The 18,378-nt window shown below is 37.9% G+C and overlaps 4 protein-coding genes across 5 annotated transcripts in view; 3 read left to right on the top strand and 1 right to left on the bottom strand.

Annotated features, from left to right (window-relative positions):
• Window positions 1–203: 203 nt before the first annotated feature.
• On the top strand, window positions 204–1,340 carry LOC132911474 (adenosine 5'-monophosphoramidase HINT1). The gene is made up of 2 exons (XM_060968125.1): window positions 204–561; window positions 927–1,340. Exons 1-2 carry the CDS (start codon window positions 358–360, stop codon window positions 1,194–1,196), a joined length of 474 nt encoding a protein of 157 aa, XP_060824108.1. The 5' UTR covers window positions 204–357; the 3' UTR covers window positions 1,197–1,340.
• On the bottom strand, window positions 1,164–3,719 carry LOC132911471 (dihydrofolate reductase). 2 transcript variants are annotated; one of them, XM_060968122.1, is made up of 5 exons: window positions 3,508–3,719; window positions 3,280–3,435; window positions 3,078–3,201; window positions 2,839–2,948; window positions 1,164–2,362 (listed from the first exon to the last, which is right to left on the bottom strand). In XM_060968122.1, exons 1-5 carry the CDS (start codon window positions 3,588–3,590, stop codon window positions 2,359–2,361), a joined length of 477 nt encoding a protein of 158 aa, XP_060824105.1. In that variant the 5' UTR covers window positions 3,591–3,719; the 3' UTR covers window positions 1,164–2,358. The 2 variants fall into 2 exon arrangements, with proteins under 2 accessions (XP_060824105.1, XP_060824104.1); XM_060968121.1 differs by lacking the exon at window positions 1,164–2,362 and adding an exon at window positions 2,610–2,702.
• Window positions 3,720–3,834: 115 nt separating this feature from the next.
• On the top strand, window positions 3,835–4,780 carry LOC132911478 (translation machinery-associated protein 7 homolog). Its single transcript, XM_060968131.1, has 2 exons — window positions 3,835–3,978; window positions 4,397–4,780. Exon 2 carries the CDS (start codon window positions 4,398–4,400, stop codon window positions 4,590–4,592), a length of 195 nt encoding a protein of 64 aa, XP_060824114.1. The 5' UTR covers window positions 3,835–3,978; window position 4,397; the 3' UTR covers window positions 4,593–4,780.
• Window positions 4,781–5,764: 984 nt separating this feature from the next.
• The window catches only part of LOC132911448 (atos homolog protein A), a 44,152-nt gene continuing 31,538 nt past the window's right edge, over window positions 5,765–18,378 (top strand). Inside the window, exon 1 of the mRNA XM_060968058.1 lies at window positions 5,765–6,062. The gene's annotated coding sequence lies outside the window, so the exon portion shown is untranslated. The remainder of the gene's footprint in view (window positions 6,063–18,378) is intronic.

Genomic DNA, 18,378 nt, shown 5'->3' with positions numbered 1-18,378 from the left:
TATCGAAACTATTCTTAAACTGAAATTGTATTAAAAAAAGAATAGTATTCGGTCGATAGTCTAATAATAGAATCTGTAAAAATATATGAAATATCTTTACTTAAATCCTCTTAATTGTGTTCATAAATATACGAATTTAGATAAATATCCACGGTCTAATAGCATCAAATTTACGATTCAAATTTACCGCCACTTGTAATTTCTGATATGGCGTGTTGGACATTGCCCTCTTTTTTGTCCTAAACTATTCCCGATTATTTTACTGATGTACATAAACGTTAAATTAGTGAATTATTCCAGTGTGAACTCGAAAGAACAACATATTAAGCCTATAAAGATATTTTAAGTACTTTCGAAATGAGACTGCTTTTAAGTCTCGCTATAAATACATGTAAACGTCTACCATATTTCAATGCTAATCTATCACACCATACTCCATGCTGGAGAAAAATGGCAACCGAAGTAGAAAAAGCCCAAACTGCAGCTCCCTCAGAAGATACAATTTTTGGAAAGATACTGCGTAAAGAAATACCTTGTAATTTCATTTACGAAGATGACCAGGTAAATCGAATTAAATGATTGGAAGAATATTGTTCCGAAATATCAAATATTATATTTGTCATGAGAATTTAAGATTATTTACTGGTTTGTATGTCTTCATAGCAATTAGTAATAGTTGTATGTATAATTAAGGTACATAATTTATTTTGTACTATATTATAACCGTAACATTAACGAATTAATTCAAATTCTCTATTTGTCAACTTACTGTATATAGATGCTTTCCTTAATTTCTTTCAGTATTTTTTAATTCCTTTTGCGAAATGATACTATATGTAACCGTTTAGAATCTTCGAAGCGTACTCTTACATAATTTACTTTGTCGTTAGAATTCTGCTAATGAAATAAATTTTTTAATGTGTTAGTGCGTTGCATTTCATGATATTAACGGCCAAGCACCGGTGCATTTCCTGGTGATTCCACGAAAACCAATTCCACAACTTTCAACTGCCGAAGACGGGGACGAAACTTTGTTGGGTCATTTAATGATAGTTGCTCGTAAGGTAGCGAAACAACAAGGTCTCAATGATGGATTTCGTTTAGTCATCAACGATGGCAAGCATGGTGCACAATCGGTCTATCATTTGCATCTACATGTCCTCGGTGGTCGTCAAATGAAGTGGCCACCTGGTTAAGGAATTTCGTTTCTCTTAACGTAACGTTATATCTAATTATAATTTTGGATTATAAAAAATAAAAAGTATCTGTTGTCACGAAAATTATGTTTGACGTAACATTCTTCATGTTCTTGATGAATAAATAATATTATGCTCTTGTCAGCTTTATTTGTCTCAGTTTAACACGTTTATTGTCGCGCGTGTTTTCAATGAAATCTCCTTCAGGCGACGAGTGTCGCTGTACCAAGCGTACTCTGCTTGGTACTCCCACCGATATTTTAGATAACTTAAAATCTCTGCCTTAATTCCTTACAATGTCGAAAAGAAAAATGGAAAACTTATTTCTTAGTGAGTCAAATCGCAGTGAAAAAGAAAACTTTTACGAGGCTTACGCAAATTCGGATAGTAGCGATGAGGAAGAAATCAGATTTACTAGAAATAAAAATATAAATAGAATTACATCGTCTGATTCTGATTCGGATATTAATAAGTGCAATCGTAGTGATACTGAATGTAATGAATGATAATGAATAATGTTGACGAGATTTTATAAGAATTGGTCATTGAGGAAGAAAGAACTGATGATACCGAGGAAAGAACAATTCAATTTGGTGAATAGAATGAATTTAGTGGACGGCAGAAATCATTTTCTTTTCCTGAGACAGACGGCCTCGTTAGGCAATTACCTGGCGATGTCAATCCATATGATGTGTCGAGCTGTTCGTTGATAACGAAATAATACCTGTATCAGAAAATTGCAGCAAGGGAGGACTAGAAGATTTAGAGAATTATTAACTGCAAAATTATTAGGGTTGTCTGAAAATACAAAAAATCCTTGTCTTCGACGGAGTCAGCCCAATATCGCCGTTCGGAAAAATGAGTCCGGAAGCGCATGCAAACTATGTTATGCAGATAAAAGACGTCGAACGGATCGATCAAGAACATGGGAGAATTTAAAGAAAACAACTTATAGTCCAAATTTTCCCGATCAAAGCTTTGTATAGAATGCTTCAAAGTTTTACATTCTAAATAATTTTCTTAATAAACTATTTTCGTATTACTTTTATAACAATTCAATAGTTTTATTGCTTCCTGTGGAATATCTTTTCAAATACCTACGACGATCCTTCGCAAGTAGTCAAATAAGTCATATAAGTCCACTGATAAATAGAAGATACTTTCATCTGGAAGAGAGAGATTGGACAATAATCTAAAATAAATAAATAAATAGAAGATACTTTCAAATAAAAAGTGCCCAAAGAAAAACAAAAACATTTTCATTAGAACATCAATAAAAAATAAATGAGAACATAACTTGCATCTAATAGTGCACTGTGTTAAAATACTGTGACATCCTGAATGAAACAGGTGGTTTCAGCGTGGCAGCCAAAATGTTAAAGATCAAAATTTCACATTTTTACTTTTAATTAATTTTCAGATAGAAAAATCTATTTTTTTTCATACACTTCATATACAAATTGTATATCATTTTCTTCTTGAACGCCCTGAGGAATGTTAGGATCGCTGAAGTAATGAAAAAGGAAACAAATATGAAATAAATGAAGAAAATGATGAAGAAAATAAAAAAAATAAAAATAATTGAGCATGTGGTAAAATAAAATTATTTGGGATAGTTAAGAAAAATCATAAGAATACTTACTCTATCAAAACAAAATTATTAGGAATAGCTGGGAAAAAGGTGTCACAAACAAAATGCTTTTTTACTCTTGTCAAATATAATCGGTGAAAGTTTGGAGATTCCATTGCTGCCTAAAATTTCAATTAGATCTTTTCTATGAAACTGTTTGTATTAGACTGTGGATATTTATGCAAATTCATATTTTTAAGAATACAATTAAAGGAATAGGACCTAAGCAGAGATTTGTATAAATGTTGTACCTTGTATACGGAACTTCCACCTATTACCCATATACCTTCGATTTGATCTTTTAATGTAGGTTTTTTAATAACTTCGAGAGCATGTGGAATACTTTTGCATACTATCGCATCATCCCCATAATCTCTACATAGTTAATTATTCTTTATAAATTTAAAAAATTAATTTAATTTCAAATCGTTAATAAAAATGAGTCGTTCTTACAAAGGCTGTGACGTAAGTACTATGTTTATTCGATTTTTTAATGGTTTGTACTTCTCTGGAATACATTCCCACGTCCTTCGTCCCATTAAAACAACATTCTTTTTATTTGAGTCTTTCGTATTCGTTGTCATAGACGTAAAGAATGCCATTTCACTTCTATAAGATAAGGAATAGATTACAATGCGCTACGTTATTTACATTTATAATATAACCTTAATTATTTCTTACTTAAGTTTCCACGGTAACGTTCCTTTTACACCAATACCCATTCCCTCACATGCTGCCGCAATTAAATTTAAATTCATCTTCATTAACAACTCAAATTTTTGTAGTACTTGTTTAATCAAGTAGCAAATGTGTCAACACATATTATTACTTTTTTCGTTGGAAAGTTATGTTCAAGAATAGTGATATGAAACCGTTATTTGTAGTGGACGCCTTAGAATTCTAGATTGCGCCAATTCTAGATTGCGCTAATTCGCCGCTAGATAGCAACCCAAGTATTAAAAGTTACTAGTTCGTCACTTCTTTTTTGATAGATGGCAGCGTAATCTATCTTAAGCATTGAATGGCATGCATGCGACATTGCAGCTTGAGACGTGCTAACCAAACTTTGTTCCTGAATAAGAGTATTCAGTTCTGATACGTTAAATTTTTAATACTAATTGGATTATTTGTCAAATTTTACAGTATTATAAGGTAAAAGATTATTACCATTGTGTACTTTTACTTAAATTAGGTTCATGTTCTAATTTATGCATTTGATTATTTCACACATTGTTCATATTAGTTTCGGTATAGTCTTAAGTTTTATGCGTAATATGTCTCTTGTTGCATCATACATTTTGGCCATATTAAATTGCGTGCTTAATCCATGTAATATTTTTGATAAGCTTAGTAACATTATCGATTCTGACATGAGAGAAACTTCGTAGGTTATGTTTTGCAAGAACGTTTTTTTTTTTGTAATTTGATGATGTTCGAAACTCATTATCTCATTTTAAACCAATGTTTTTCCTTTTTTATATCTTGATTTATATTATCATTTTAAGATAAGTAAATTGCAATTCATTGTTTATTTTAAGAATATTATATCTAATTGGGAATTCACTTTTAGAATGTCTGGTCGCGAAGGTGGTAAGAAAAAGCCCTTGAAGGCACCGAAGAAGGAATCAAAAGTATTGGACGAAGAAGATGTAGCATTCAAGCAAAAACAAAAGGAACAGCAGAAAGCGCTTGCTGAAGCTGCAAAGAAAGCAAGTCAAAGGGGTCCTCTTGTCACTGGTGGTATAAAGAAATCTGGCAAAAAGTGATGCAGTTAAGACTGAGAATAAATACAATTATCTTACACACCATGGTCTTATCAAGACATGATTTTGATATTATCAACTAGTATACCATCTGGAACATGTTTCAGATTTCCAACTCTGAGAAATGGTTAAATATTTGTAAATAAAACATTTATGGATTAAATCATAGCAATATACACATTTCATAGGTATTTGCATTTTTACTATGTTTTTGATATCACATTGAAACACAGTTAAAACAATTTCATATACTTCTAAGTTTGTAACAGATCTACATAAGCGTTAAGTACTGATAGTTGTGAAATAATAAAAATTCTTTTTAAACAATCCTCTTTTTAAATATCTTTCTCTAAAGGAGAAAGATAGTTAAAATTCCGCGATCGTTAATTTATTGTCGTCCGTCAAATTTCGTACATTTTAATTGCTTAATCTAATTCAAGTGTCAAATAATAAACCGTTAAATCAATTAACCTTGAGTTAAAATGCTCCCTTCAGAGATTTCAAACCCGCATAAATAATGCAGTCACGTGTATTAAATTGATATTATCATGCAATAACAATAAAATACGGTGTTACAGAAAGCACCATTAATCTGTTACAAACAATACATGCTAGTTATCTTTCTGGCCACTTATTTCATAAATGAGATACAAACATATGTCCATTGAAGAAACGTGAATTACAGCTGATTGCCATATGATCGACAGTGTTGACAACTTTCGCGAAAAAAATTTTTCGACCATATTTCCTCTACTTTCTTTCTTCCTCATACTTTCAGCTTTCGATCAGAATAATCATTTGAAATACATCTAACAACTCCATTTTTGATACTTTATTTAATTAGGAAGAATCCCTTGTACTCAAATACGTAATTAAACCTTCAAACAAGCTGAGAAAGTCTAAAATACATATGTTAATATCCTGCCACCCAAATCTTTATTGGTATATCATAAAACCTAATTGTAGTATCTTAACAAAGTTTAAAATAAATTCTGTAGTACGAATAAGGTTCCATAAGGTCCTGTAGCATTTAATAATACGGGTTTTCCAGGAAAATCGCGTGGTATATAGAAGAATTTGGTCATAAAAGGATCTACGGGGTTTCAGATCGGCATCGGAGTGGCATCCCAAGAGCTTGCGATAGTTACTTTATTGGAGGTACGGTGGTAAACGTGGTGGATGGCGAAGAGCTGTCACTGGCTGGGTCAGTTGGCAACAGACCTTCGAGGTGGTCGTAAGTGCTTGCGTTGGTCGAGTCTCGCATCCGTCAAACCTCTTTCGTCGAGTCTGCACGCAAAGAACGATCGAAAGGGTTCTCGTGTGTACCGTGACAGAGGAGCCAGAGCAGCGAGGGACGAATTCACGAGTGCGTCCGTAGTTCGGCAAAACCATGGAGCTCGTCAGGATCATTTGACCCACGGGAACGACTCCAGGCTCGGTGGATCGTGCTACCTCGCGTGATATTACAAATCGGTGAGTACATACGACCAATCTATGGCTCTCTTTCTCTTTCTCTAGAGTGACAGTTCGTTTCTGACGTTCCAATAGACAGAGATAGGAAATGTGTGTTTTCTTCTTCTCGTTCTACTATATGCGTCACGTAAACGCTCTCTGTCATGGACGGTATAATGCATGTGTTTGCGTATGACTACAAAGGGACACCATGTTATTCACCTGCATCACGTACCATATTGCGAACCTTGTGCTTTTTCTCTACCTTCTCCACCCCCAGAGGGTTGCGTTGTAACTACTAGCGAGATGATCGAGCGCGATTTCCTGGCCTGACATGTGTGAGTAACGCGGTGCTCGCATAAACGGCTTATTGTAGGTGTATTGTATCGCGTATTAAGAGGAAGAGAGAGCACGGTTAATGCGTATATCTAGTCTTCGCCACGCGTATATACATTGTCCATTGGACTTTCTCGTGTTGAAAGATTACGAGCTTTCTTTCTGATCGAACGTCTTTAAGATATTTAATGTACTTCGACTGATAAACTAGGTAAATGTTAGACGCGTATACTTTGTGTTACAAGATTACTAGTTTTCTTTCTGACTAAACATCGTGAAGATACTTAATTTATTTTCACTCATAAGTAGACTACAGTTTCTTATGTAATATTGTACTTTCGTGAATGTAAGTGATAAGACAGAATCCAAAGAACGATTCGTGTCATTTATTAAATATAACAAGTATCCTATTTTGAATATTTCATATAGTTTTGTACAGTACGCATATTCTATATACATTTGCATTTTTAAATTTCCTATAAACGTACAAAAGTCCACGATCTACTGATAAGTTAGGTAAATGTTAGACACGTATACTTTGACCATTGGGATTTTTCGCGTTACAAGATTACGAGTTTTCTTTATGATCGAGCATCGTTAGTACATGTAATTTACTCTGACTGATAAGTTAGATAAATGTTATACGCAGGGATACGTTAGGAAATTTACGCAAATGATTGAAAGATACCACATGGTAATTTTCCATTTAGAAATTTAGGAACTTTGAGAAACTATTAAAATAGGCTGATGTAAAGTTAGAGAGTCGTGGTGTCATCGTTACCTTGAATCTTTTTTTCATTCTAACGTCACGCTTTTCATCACTGTTTAGAAATGAGAATTTTATTTATCCGTTAATGGTTTAATCATCTTGCGAACGATAGATATCAATGTACGAGTGTTTAACTTTTTCTATCGAATGTTCCAAACGAACGAGAATCAAGTCTTCTAAAAAAACTGTAATAAATTATAAATAACCGTGAAATAGGTATACATTAATTTTAAGCTTCAGGGTAAATTAAAAAAAAAAAAAAAAACAATATCTGTAACATCATCGATTTTCTATACCTTTCAAGTTATGACATTATCGTATGGATCAACGTAGTTTTCGTACGACTGAATTATTTTAAATGTTGAAATCATTCGAATATAATGAATACTCGTTGGAGTGTTCACACTCAACACTTGTAAATTACACAACGCTCGTTACGAAAAACCATCTTTTAAATTCTTCGATCGAGAAGTGGAAAACATTGTTCGATCGATTCGTGACACGTTGCGAAATAATCGCTGCGACAAGCTTGTGACGCATTCGGATGCACATGTGGAAAACTAGAGGGTGAGCGGCGTGCCTCTACCTTAATATAACCCGATATAAATCATGAACGTGGACGAGATTAACTTTGACCTTCTGTTCCTTTTCGATCGGAGGGAGATCAGTGCTTCAAATCTTCCGTTTTCTTTATTAATTTCGATTACGGGTTGCGTCAATCTCTCGTTGCATCGAAACGCACGTGAATACTGGCCATTTAATAGATCTAACACGAGTCTTCCATACGTAAGATGGTTAGTGCGAAGTTTTTCTTAATCTTACGTTGATTTTTATTCAGTTTTCGTAATTTGTACTGGCTGTACTACGCGTCACGATGGTTCATTGCGTCAGATTTTTAATACGGTAATAAACACGTGTGGGTCTAGTCTGGTGTGTGTAGTAAGGCAATTACGAAAGAAAATATACCTACGTACTGAAATAATCCAGTCTTGATAATTACTCGGCTCGAAAGTTTCAATGTTGAAAATTTGAAAATGCAGATACTAAAAAGTTGCAACGTGTATATAACACGAGAATTTGAAAATTTGGAAGCGTTGTATTGAAAATTTGTCGCTGGAAATTTGTTAGATTGACGAGTCGAGGAATTTGAAATGTTAAATATTTGAAAATGTAAATATTGCATAAAATTTGAATATTGAAAATAATATTGCATAATATTAATATTAAATATTGCATAAAATTTGAATATTGTAAATAATATTGCATAATATTAATATAAAATATTGCATAATATTTGAATATTGAAAATTTGAATATTCACATAAAGGATTTGTAAATGCGAATATTCAAGAATTTGAAATTTGGAAAATTCTACGCTAAGGAATATTGAAAATTCGGTCATTAGAGATTTCGAAAATCGATCGCTGGACAACGTAAATATTCAAAAACATGTATCTATGTTTACAGGATTAAAGTCACTCGATTTCGGAAGAGACAATTAAGATTGCGATAGTATGCTGTTTAATCGTTCTTGGCGTGCTGATAAGCCGCAGCTTTTGCTTCTGATATAGTCGTTTAAAAGGAAGCGTAGTTACGTTCGATAAGGAAATGATGTAACGCACGCGTTTTTTCGTGTACGGTACGTGTGTTTCGTCTCGGTTGCCTGCGTTCCAGGTGCATCAGTTTCTCGTTGCTAGTTTTGGCCTCGTCATCACGTTCGCGTACTCGCTACAAGTAACCTTGTGCAACTCTTTAACGATTCGCACCTACGCAAACGACTAAGTCGTAAGAGTTGCGCAGAGCTTTTTGCCATCGGAATATAATCAAAGAATAGGATTTTTTTGTGTCGTTGAACGGATTCAACGAGCTTCCGCGTCAATTGACGCCAATCAGTCGCATTATTTTAAAGATTGCACGTAGGCATCACTTACGTCAGTTATTATTGATTTGATTTACTCCAGAAAAAGTTGCATCGTAAACAGTTTAACAGTCGTCGAATTATAAAAAGTCTGTTAACGATCAGTTTCTTTTACTTAATAATCACCATTTTCTTTCACTTAATAACCATAATTTCCAGTTTTTCGTTCCATTATCCAAACGTACGAGTTCGCGTCAAGTATTTCGTAATCACGTTTCGCAAGCTTCGAACCAAGCCCACAATCTACAAATATTCGAGTTTACGATCGTTCGTTGACAACAATAATTTGTAACACGATTCATTTCCATGCACATAATACGATATCAAAATTGATATCAAACGAAGGTCGACGCTTTGTTACACGTTCATAGTCGAGCGCGGTTTATGTACACGGGAACTCTTATAAGTTTCGGTGGTTAATTATGAACAGAAATCAGAATGAATCGGAAGCCACGTATAGCACGGTGAGTTTCGCTCCGGATTAATTTAAATTCTGCGAAACTTAGCACCAACGTACGCGAAGTTTACGAAGGTAATTGAACGCTTGCATAGAAAACTTTTACGCATATATGATATGTATTAATACAAGACATTTGGAACTTTCGTTAACATTAAAACGAGACACGATCGTCATGATTATATCGGTCAAATTTGGAATCAATCCGAAGATGTATAAAAATTTACATACCTTTACTAAATACTTGCATCAAATATCTAACACAGGTTTTATGTTTCGAACATTATCAACAAAATGATAGTAGCCGATGTTGATGGAATTTCCAAACGTTTCTACGTAAGACGCACCTAATCATCAACCTCGTCTTCGTCGAACGTGTCTACAAACGTTCGAATAGTCTCGCGAGTTTCTACAAAATCTCAACGCTATTCTCTTCCCCTGCACGTTGTGTTCCATCGATCACGTAGCAACAAACCTTTTTTCCATCTAACAAGCACTTGTAATATTGTTCGATAGAATTAATAAATTGCTTCGACGTGTATTTAAAGGTATTACGTAAAGACTACAACGCGTGACTGTGGCCAGAGGCTCGGTCGAAATTATCAGTCATCTCGTTCAATCTCGTTTAAATCCATCGCGTTCGCAAGTGCAACTAACTAGCCGACGTCGTCGTTTGTCAGTCTGTACGCAATGCGGTAACAGTGAAAACCCGGAAATCCCTTGCTCACACCTTTTAAATCTTAGTTTAGAGAACGACTCGACCACTTAGCCAGTGCTAATTCGGGCGTTCACTAGAATCGTCTCGGTTAAAAGGGTTAACGATAAACGTGCCAATATTCTCACTGCGTCGTAATTCGTGGTGTCGATATAAGTACCGATCCTAACGCATCCTCTATTCAATCCGGCGATAAATCGCCGGGCTACGACCGATGAAATTATACGATCTCGACCTCCTTCTTTCTCGCCCTCTTATCAAACGTGCACGTTCACGCCAGCAATGAGATTCGCATTAGCTTGGTGAATTGAAAATTCTTCCTCTCTGTCTCTCTGTCATTGCCTTTGTCTCTCTCTTTCTCTCTTTACTCTGTTCTTTTCTTCTTTTTTATTCAGGATATTTTTGCAAGTAGCTTACAGATACGAATAAGTCGTTGAAATGTATATGCAGCTCTAACAGCTAGATAAGCCGAGAGCCGGCGGCGTAAACGAGCTGACCCACATTATCGAAGAACCGTTCGTACGAGCAGGATGTGTACGTGTTCAGTGAGCGTTCGTATGCACCGGAACACTCGTGCGTTCTCTGACGACAGAATGCATCAATCGAGAAAGTCATCGCTGGCCCTTTCCGTTTTGTCTATTGTCGAACACGTACCGTGATTTATTGGTCGATAAGTTTTCAGGATTTAACCCTCCGCGAATATCTACGTCTCGACCTCGCTTCTTTTTCTTTCTAACAAGTAAACAGACTTTTTTACCATTTATAGCCCGTAAGAGCTGGGAATAAGAAGACGCGATCGGATTTACAACGATTAGAAGAACGCGCCGAGGTAAACATACGGCGCTTGTAATTCACAGTTATGTTAAAAATTAAATAGGAAAATTAAATAGAACGACAATGTTGCAACGTAAATAGAAAATAATTCTTTTTTTAAGTTGGACAATTTGCGTTTGTCCTTATCGATAATTATCCTATCGATCATCGGTGGCAATGAAAATTTCGACTACATTATCGCGTTTTCGTCATGCGAGTAGTGACTTGTATTTCTCAGTTTTTATCTCTTCACGTGTACCGAATTCGTAAAAACTTGTTTCCCGAAGACTAGCGTGTGTCGATGTTGCGATTGAAGCGAACACGTCAAGGACTATCCTACGTGCAGGTTTCTTCGTATCTAATGAAATAATTACAGTATCGCAGTGTCTATCATATTTTTGCGATCCTACAACTAGCACGATGATGACTCATCGGACTAATCGCAGCAAAGTCGTGAAGTTTCCTCGCGTGGCTCCACTTTCACGCGTCCAAGTAGCACATCCTTACTCTATCGTGTATCTTTGCGCTCTTTACCATTGCGCCTACCATTACCTCAGCGTACTCTCGTCTCTCGATGATCAATTTCCCATCTACAAAACGAATTAGTAAAATGTATAGAAGATTGAAGTAACGTTCGATGCAGGCGAGCGAATTCCGTAAGACGTTAGGCGTTTCAGCGGTTTATTATATCGTATGGAGAAATACGACTGTATGGGAGCACACGCGACACACTTCGTTATTTATATCAATAAAATTTGACGTAGTCTTAGTTTCTGGTTACCCGAGCTCTCATTCAAACAATCATCGAGTGGCATGAAAGTGACGATAACGTTTCACGACGCTAGTGTTACTTCAATTTAACACAGCTTGTAAATACACTACTTTAGAATAGTATACTCTGTAATATTTGTCTTTATATCGAAGTTTATGAAATTCTGCAATCCGGATCGTTGTCTATTTTATCCATGAAGCATTCGATTAATTTTGTATTAACACTTGGTTGGTTTCAAAATTTAATTTAAAATTCTACATTCATCGTTATTTCTTTTGTTCGGCTAACTTTACGCAGATTCTCATCCGATCGATCAAATTCTCAATTTTTGTTAACATTAGCGTCGATACATCGCGTCAATTCTTCCATTTCTTCAACTCTGCCACATATTTCTCGCGTTTTATTTTACCGCGACGCGTGCGTTACCCTTTTCTCGTAAACGATAGCTTGCAAAAAGAAATATCGCTCGTCTGTATCGAGCCTAGAAGATCGGCGAAACTACACACATCGAATATACTCGTATTTCGTTTACTCGTCTCTATATCCGCAGGCAGTTTCGTAACTAATCGCTTCGCGCTGCACCGTTGTCGTTGACAAGACATAATACCGCGGTGCCTTATGTAAGCTCGATACATGCGAGATAGAAGATAGCGGTGCACGTGTTATCTGAGAGACGAGACCGTTTACCGCAGCCTTGTTCGGGGACGATGCAGTCTGTGCAATTGCATTGCACCTTGGCCACGTCGCGATATCGCGTCTCTCTCGTACGAGTTCTGCTAGTCAAGGTTGATACGAAATGTCCATCTAGTTGGACGGAAATCTGCAATTTCGAGGAAAACGTGGCTTGGCTAGCTGCTGCAGGATTCGGTTGTGAAACGGACCGGTTCTACCTTGTAACTGTTTCGTCAATCTTTACGCCTGTTTTTCACCGTTTCGGTACGCTGATAGCGCTTGAAATAACGGATGGAATCGATGTTATCGATCGAATGAATTTGTATTATTTCGTTTTACGAATTAATTTAACCGGTGAGATACATACGCGAAGGACCAAGCAATGGAATAATATTTATAAGTTGTGCGAAGACGACATTGTTGAAAGATAATACGCTACCGTTCGTAAGTATTTGAACATGTGGCTCGATTCGATCGCAAAAGACTTGCACGTTGTATCTTGGAAATCGTAAGAAAAGAGACCGTCTGTCTACGACTATCATCAAGTGGTCTACTAAATTTAAACCGAAAGAATGTATTTGCGTCGCATCCATTCCGCGTTTATTTATAATGGATGGTTGAGAGAGAAGAAAATTTGCGCAAGTTTGTAGAAGTTTCGATTGCTGGAAAATCGCGATATCGAAGCGAGAAGAGAAGCAGAGTCGATACTCGTGCAACTGCCTTTCGTAGCCACGACGTTGGAAAACAGGATTAGATACCGTAAATTTACTGAAAATAAATTGCCGATCGAATGATCGGCCTCTAATGAATTAAAGAATCTTTAGAAATTTTTCTTATAGGAAATAGGAAGTAAATGAGCGTTGCATGAATCACAGATATTACGGTTATCCTTCGCCACACCAACCACCGTTTCGATAAGCATCGGTTTCGCTTGCTTTCACCGCGATTCTATTCGACCTGCTGTTGCGATAATTATCGTTAAATCGCAGATTCGTGAAAGTCGTGATAAATTGTTTGTCGTAATTGCAAGTCGGTATAGACGAGTAGTCGATTCGATTTGATCTTTCGAAATTCCCTCGAACTGTTTTTCGTACGAGCGCGACTATTTGAGAAAGAAGCGCGGGCAGACGCGCTTCGAATCGAGAGAGAGTGAGAGAGAGAGAGATTCGCGATAAATTTATTTCGAGAAACGAGAGAACGTTTTGTCGAGGATCGTACAAGAACCCTGAGTCGTCACCTTGAATTTTCTTGCACGCCCGTCCAAAACAGCGCGGTTCATCGTCCTCCGTTTAGGATTCAACGCCCCCGCGTTGTTTTGACATAATTCGCCCGCCACGTGTTTTGTCGTCCCATAAATGATCGTGGCAACAAAGACCGACCTCAGATCGTTATTCGAAGCCGCTGAAAGTCGCACGTGTTTCTTTGTCGAGGCACGAGGGACACTCGCGTGCCTGTATTATTGGGTCATTGGCGTGAAAGAGAAAAAGAGAAGAAATTGCTAGGAATCGTTAACGTTCGAAGAAGCGACGTACGTGCCAAAAGTACGAGACAAAGATATGAGCTCGTTTAAGGACCGCGAGGATACGTCGTTGCGCCAAAAATATTCGCTTCTTCTTAGTCTTATTTCGGGATTAGATCTTGGATTTTCCATCCTTGTTGTTCTCCGGTTTTCACGAGCTGGTTCCACTCGTACCTTGGATCTAAACATACACCGTCGTTCGTAAACATTGGTCATTTACACAGAGCAAGGTAAATCTCAGAAATGATCAGAAAATTATAAGGAACTCGAACAATGTTTATTATTGATTTAAATTGTTACTCGAACGTACTATTAAATTTTTTTATATTTCTTCCACTTCAAACTTTCATTCGGATTTCGTCGAAACTTATTTACCATTCAATGAAGATGTCATGGTAAAAAATACGATACAGATACACATAATGCAATAAATCTATGATCCTACTAAAAGTCGTCATCTTTAAACTTTTGCACGCTTTACTGCCAGTTTTTCGAACAATCCAATAATTGGACCCAATAATCCGTCTTGTCAAAAATAACCAAGTGTCTGGATGCTTGCGTGCGATGATGTATTCCATAAATTCTCGCGAACGACTGTTCCGTAATTCTGGAGATTTATGGAGTCCGTACGTGGAACGTGGATACGTCGTACATATAACATAAAGTTGATACGCTAATTAGAAATTGAACGGAGCGGTCGAAACACGGAGTCGTTAATGATCTCCGTGCATGTGCCTACGATTGCACGTGCAACCGCGGAATTGCAGTGGTGTTGGTTGCATAATATGCAGGTAACCTAGATCTGCACCCACTACTTTCCACCCACCGGCCTCATTACCCCTTTGAGATTCTCTCTTCTCTTCGCTTGTCCCCCAGCCACTCTAGTAAACCTTTGTCTCGCGACAAGACGCTCTTTGTACCGTTTTTTGAGGCATCTCAGTCCCCAAAGGTTCACCGAACGCGGATGCATTTTTACGTAATTGCGCTGCTAGCCAAGTCATAGTTATCGTCGTTTGTTCGAGTACGTTTGGTTAACGTCGATCCCTCAACCAATCGACCATCGTTCGATTAATTGGATCGTCGAGAAACGATGACTTTTTAATTATCAGAGTTTGTTTCCCCCTGCAGTCTACCTTATAGGGTGTGATTTCTTGCTAGGAGGAAACGAGCACAACGAGTGCACGCTCGTATAGGGTGCAGCATTTAGTACGTACTCGCGTAACTCGAACGCGAGAAGCAGGTGAAGTGGTCGTACGCTATAAAAAAAATCCTCGTCGAGCCCTTTTCCACCCTCCAGCGAATTGACGTCATGCCCTTCCCTCGTCGAGACATTCATCAATGTAGAAGGCGGCGCACCGTGTGACACGTTGCGGCACGACATGTCGTGCAAAACACAGCAGGCCTGTCGTTTATTCGCCGCGTAAGCTGGCTCGAAACAACGCGGCTATTCGTCGGTCTAGTTGCTGCCAGGCTCCATGGCACTTTCCTATGATAACGAGAAACTCGCTCCTGTTCGTGTTTCGTTACTTTCAACCCGTTCCGCGAATCTACCTTACGAATTGCGATATCGTTTGTGTGATCCGTTGAGAAGATATCAAAGTGCAGTGACGACCGAGAAAAATCGACTATCGTACTTGAGAGATTATCTCGGATGAAGGAAAAACTCGAACAGTGTTCATTAACGATCGACTTTTTTCGAGTATATCTTTCATTAGCAGACTGTAGATTTTTATGCAAATTGATGGTTTTTCCAATGTAATTAAAGAAATGGAATTCGAGCAAAGACTCGTTCCACATCACATCATTTTAATATCGTTACTCTGATATTACAATTTTGTTCTTGCAAACGTAGACGCGATATAATTTATTTTTAACAACGCTGAGCACGATATATAAAAAGATAGCAGTTCGTCAAGTAAATGTATCGTTATTTTTAAGAGAAGACAAACCGAATGAACTCTCGCTCGATGAACAAGTGACGCATGATGTTAGCGTAGCGTCACCGATTGTTGTCACTTTGTGAATCGATTTATGTAGCCGTCAGGCCATTTAAATTCGCACTGACTGGCGATACTCGAGTGATAAGTGCAGGAGGATGGCTGCGCGCACGGTCGTGCCAAAAACAGAGCGGATGTAGCGAAAAGAATCCAAAACGACACCACTGTATCTCGTTCGGGACCGTCTCGGATTTCGATATTGTATTCTACACTTACAGCGTTGATTATCATCGTGAAACTGGATAGTCGCGGTCTCTGTGTGTATTAGATGTACGAAACAGGTACGAGCCTCTTTCTGTTCTTCCGTAGAGATCTCGAAGCGTAGCGAAGATCGCCAATGCCTGTTTTCGGTTTGCACGCGATTCGATAGAAACGGTGAACGCTGTTTTCCCCAGTCAGACCATATCCAGCTGTTCTGCATTCGCGTGGCCGTGTTATCGCGATAAAGCGCGCCGCTGCGAATATCTTCCGGTTTTTTCTACTCCGATTCTAACCGAGGATACCGATGGAAACGCGAAAACGAGAGGCACAGCAGTGGAGAACCTGTTTCATCGGGAATAGAGAGTCGAACATTGTGAGGGGAAACAGGTATCGACTGTGTATAGCGAAAATCGTATCGTTGTATGAGTTTACGAGACCTGCTATTTATTAATTTTTGTTCTTAAAGTACAACCAGCTCATTTTCTACGTGATCGAAGTTTCCTATAATCGACTAATTCTGATCTTGTTAATTATCGTGGTGAAATTCGATTGGAAACCAGCCTCTGAAAGGCAACTGGCAATCAGCGATATCACAAAGAATCGGATACCTCGCTATATCCGTTCGCACAGTGAATTATTTGGAATTTCCTTTATGGAAACTGCCTGCTATTATATGGTGCGCGATTCTACTTTCTCCCGCCAATCAGACTTACGAAATTACACAAACGGAATAAAACCTTCACTTTGGTAATTTTACTTAACGTTACCAACAGTCTTCGGTCGGGTATCTTACGAAGCATTACATCTCAAGGCAGATTGTTGTAAATTAATCCACCGTTATTTCCGATAAAACAGTGTCTTACATTTGTCGTTATAAAAAGTTGGTTATTTATTTTCTATATCGTTTCTCATCTCTGCGAAATGAATACTTGTACCAAGTATCTCGTAATCTGGACATATATTGTGTTAGAAAAATGTGAACATAATTGTATTCGCATGATCGTCGAGTCTCATAGCGGTGCTAATGAAATTCCAAAATGTTTCCTATAACATATACAGTACATTTACAAGAGATTGGTCTAGGTTGCGAGTGTTGGGTTACTTTCGCGAGCTTGTATATATTAAGATCCCTGGAAAGTTCGTAGGTTAATTTTGAAAGCTATCGTCGGTGTTTGAGAATGTCTTCTCATCACAACACAGCTAGCCGGGATAGATTCGTCCGCAAACCGTGCACCCCTTGTTACTTCGGCCAGTCGACCCAGTTTCGTGGCTGTACTCCGCAAAAGTGGAACGCGGTAGGTCAATCGCGAGAGGACGAGAGAGAGAGAACTCTCGATTTTCGTAAAAACCGCCGTCTGAGAAGCGTGTTGGATCGTCGCGTCGTAGTGCTCCTTAATTCTCATTTGTCTCGTCTCTTACCTTCTCTCCCCCCCTCTCTCTCTCTCTCTCTCTGTGCCTTTCTCTCTGTCGTTCCGGTAAAAGTGACGTTATTATTTTCGCGCAAGTGTACGATAGAAAGACAGAATGGAGGAAACGAGAACAACGGGGTGGAGTGCGAGGCAGAAGCTCGAGAACGTGCCTTTTCGCCGATCTTCGTTCTGCACGATCTTTCGTAGTGAACGCTGCGAAACAGCGCGCAAGCCTACCGGAAGCGCGAGTTTATTTTTGGCTGGTGTTGGAAACGTTCTTTTGGCAGCACGATCACGGATAGAATCAAAAGGTACGCGACTCGTGATGTATTTCTAGCGATCGGCGTTACCATCTAATTCGACCAGCTTGCCATTGGATTCGCTAGATCGCTTCGTCTGATGGGCTTGGCCCTGCTTTCGAGTTAGAAAAACAGGAAGCCAGCAAACAGGAACGGGATAGGCTGACCGAATCACGAAACGGTGTCTGTACACGTACCAATCAATGACATTGTCAGTCTTGTCGAGATTTATTTTATCACAGGATACTACTACGTTGTTAGTTCCTCGTTCTTTGTTTGTTTATGTAACGTTCACGTACGATTCGCACGTTCTTACGGCCTCGTTTATAAATGTTAGGATATATACGGCTTTTATGCAGAATGTGGTAATTAGATCGCGAGTATTTATGCGCTTTCGTAATTCTGTGACTATAATTCAAAAGAATGGAGTTTACGTATCATACTTGTCTGGTTTATATTT

Source organism: Bombus pascuorum, chromosome 10, assembly GCF_905332965.1.
Source record: "Bombus pascuorum chromosome 10, iyBomPasc1.1, whole genome shotgun sequence".
Lineage (NCBI taxonomy): Eukaryota > Metazoa > Arthropoda > Insecta > Hymenoptera > Apidae > Bombus > Bombus pascuorum.
This window is presented reverse-complemented; position numbering and strand designations above follow the sequence as displayed.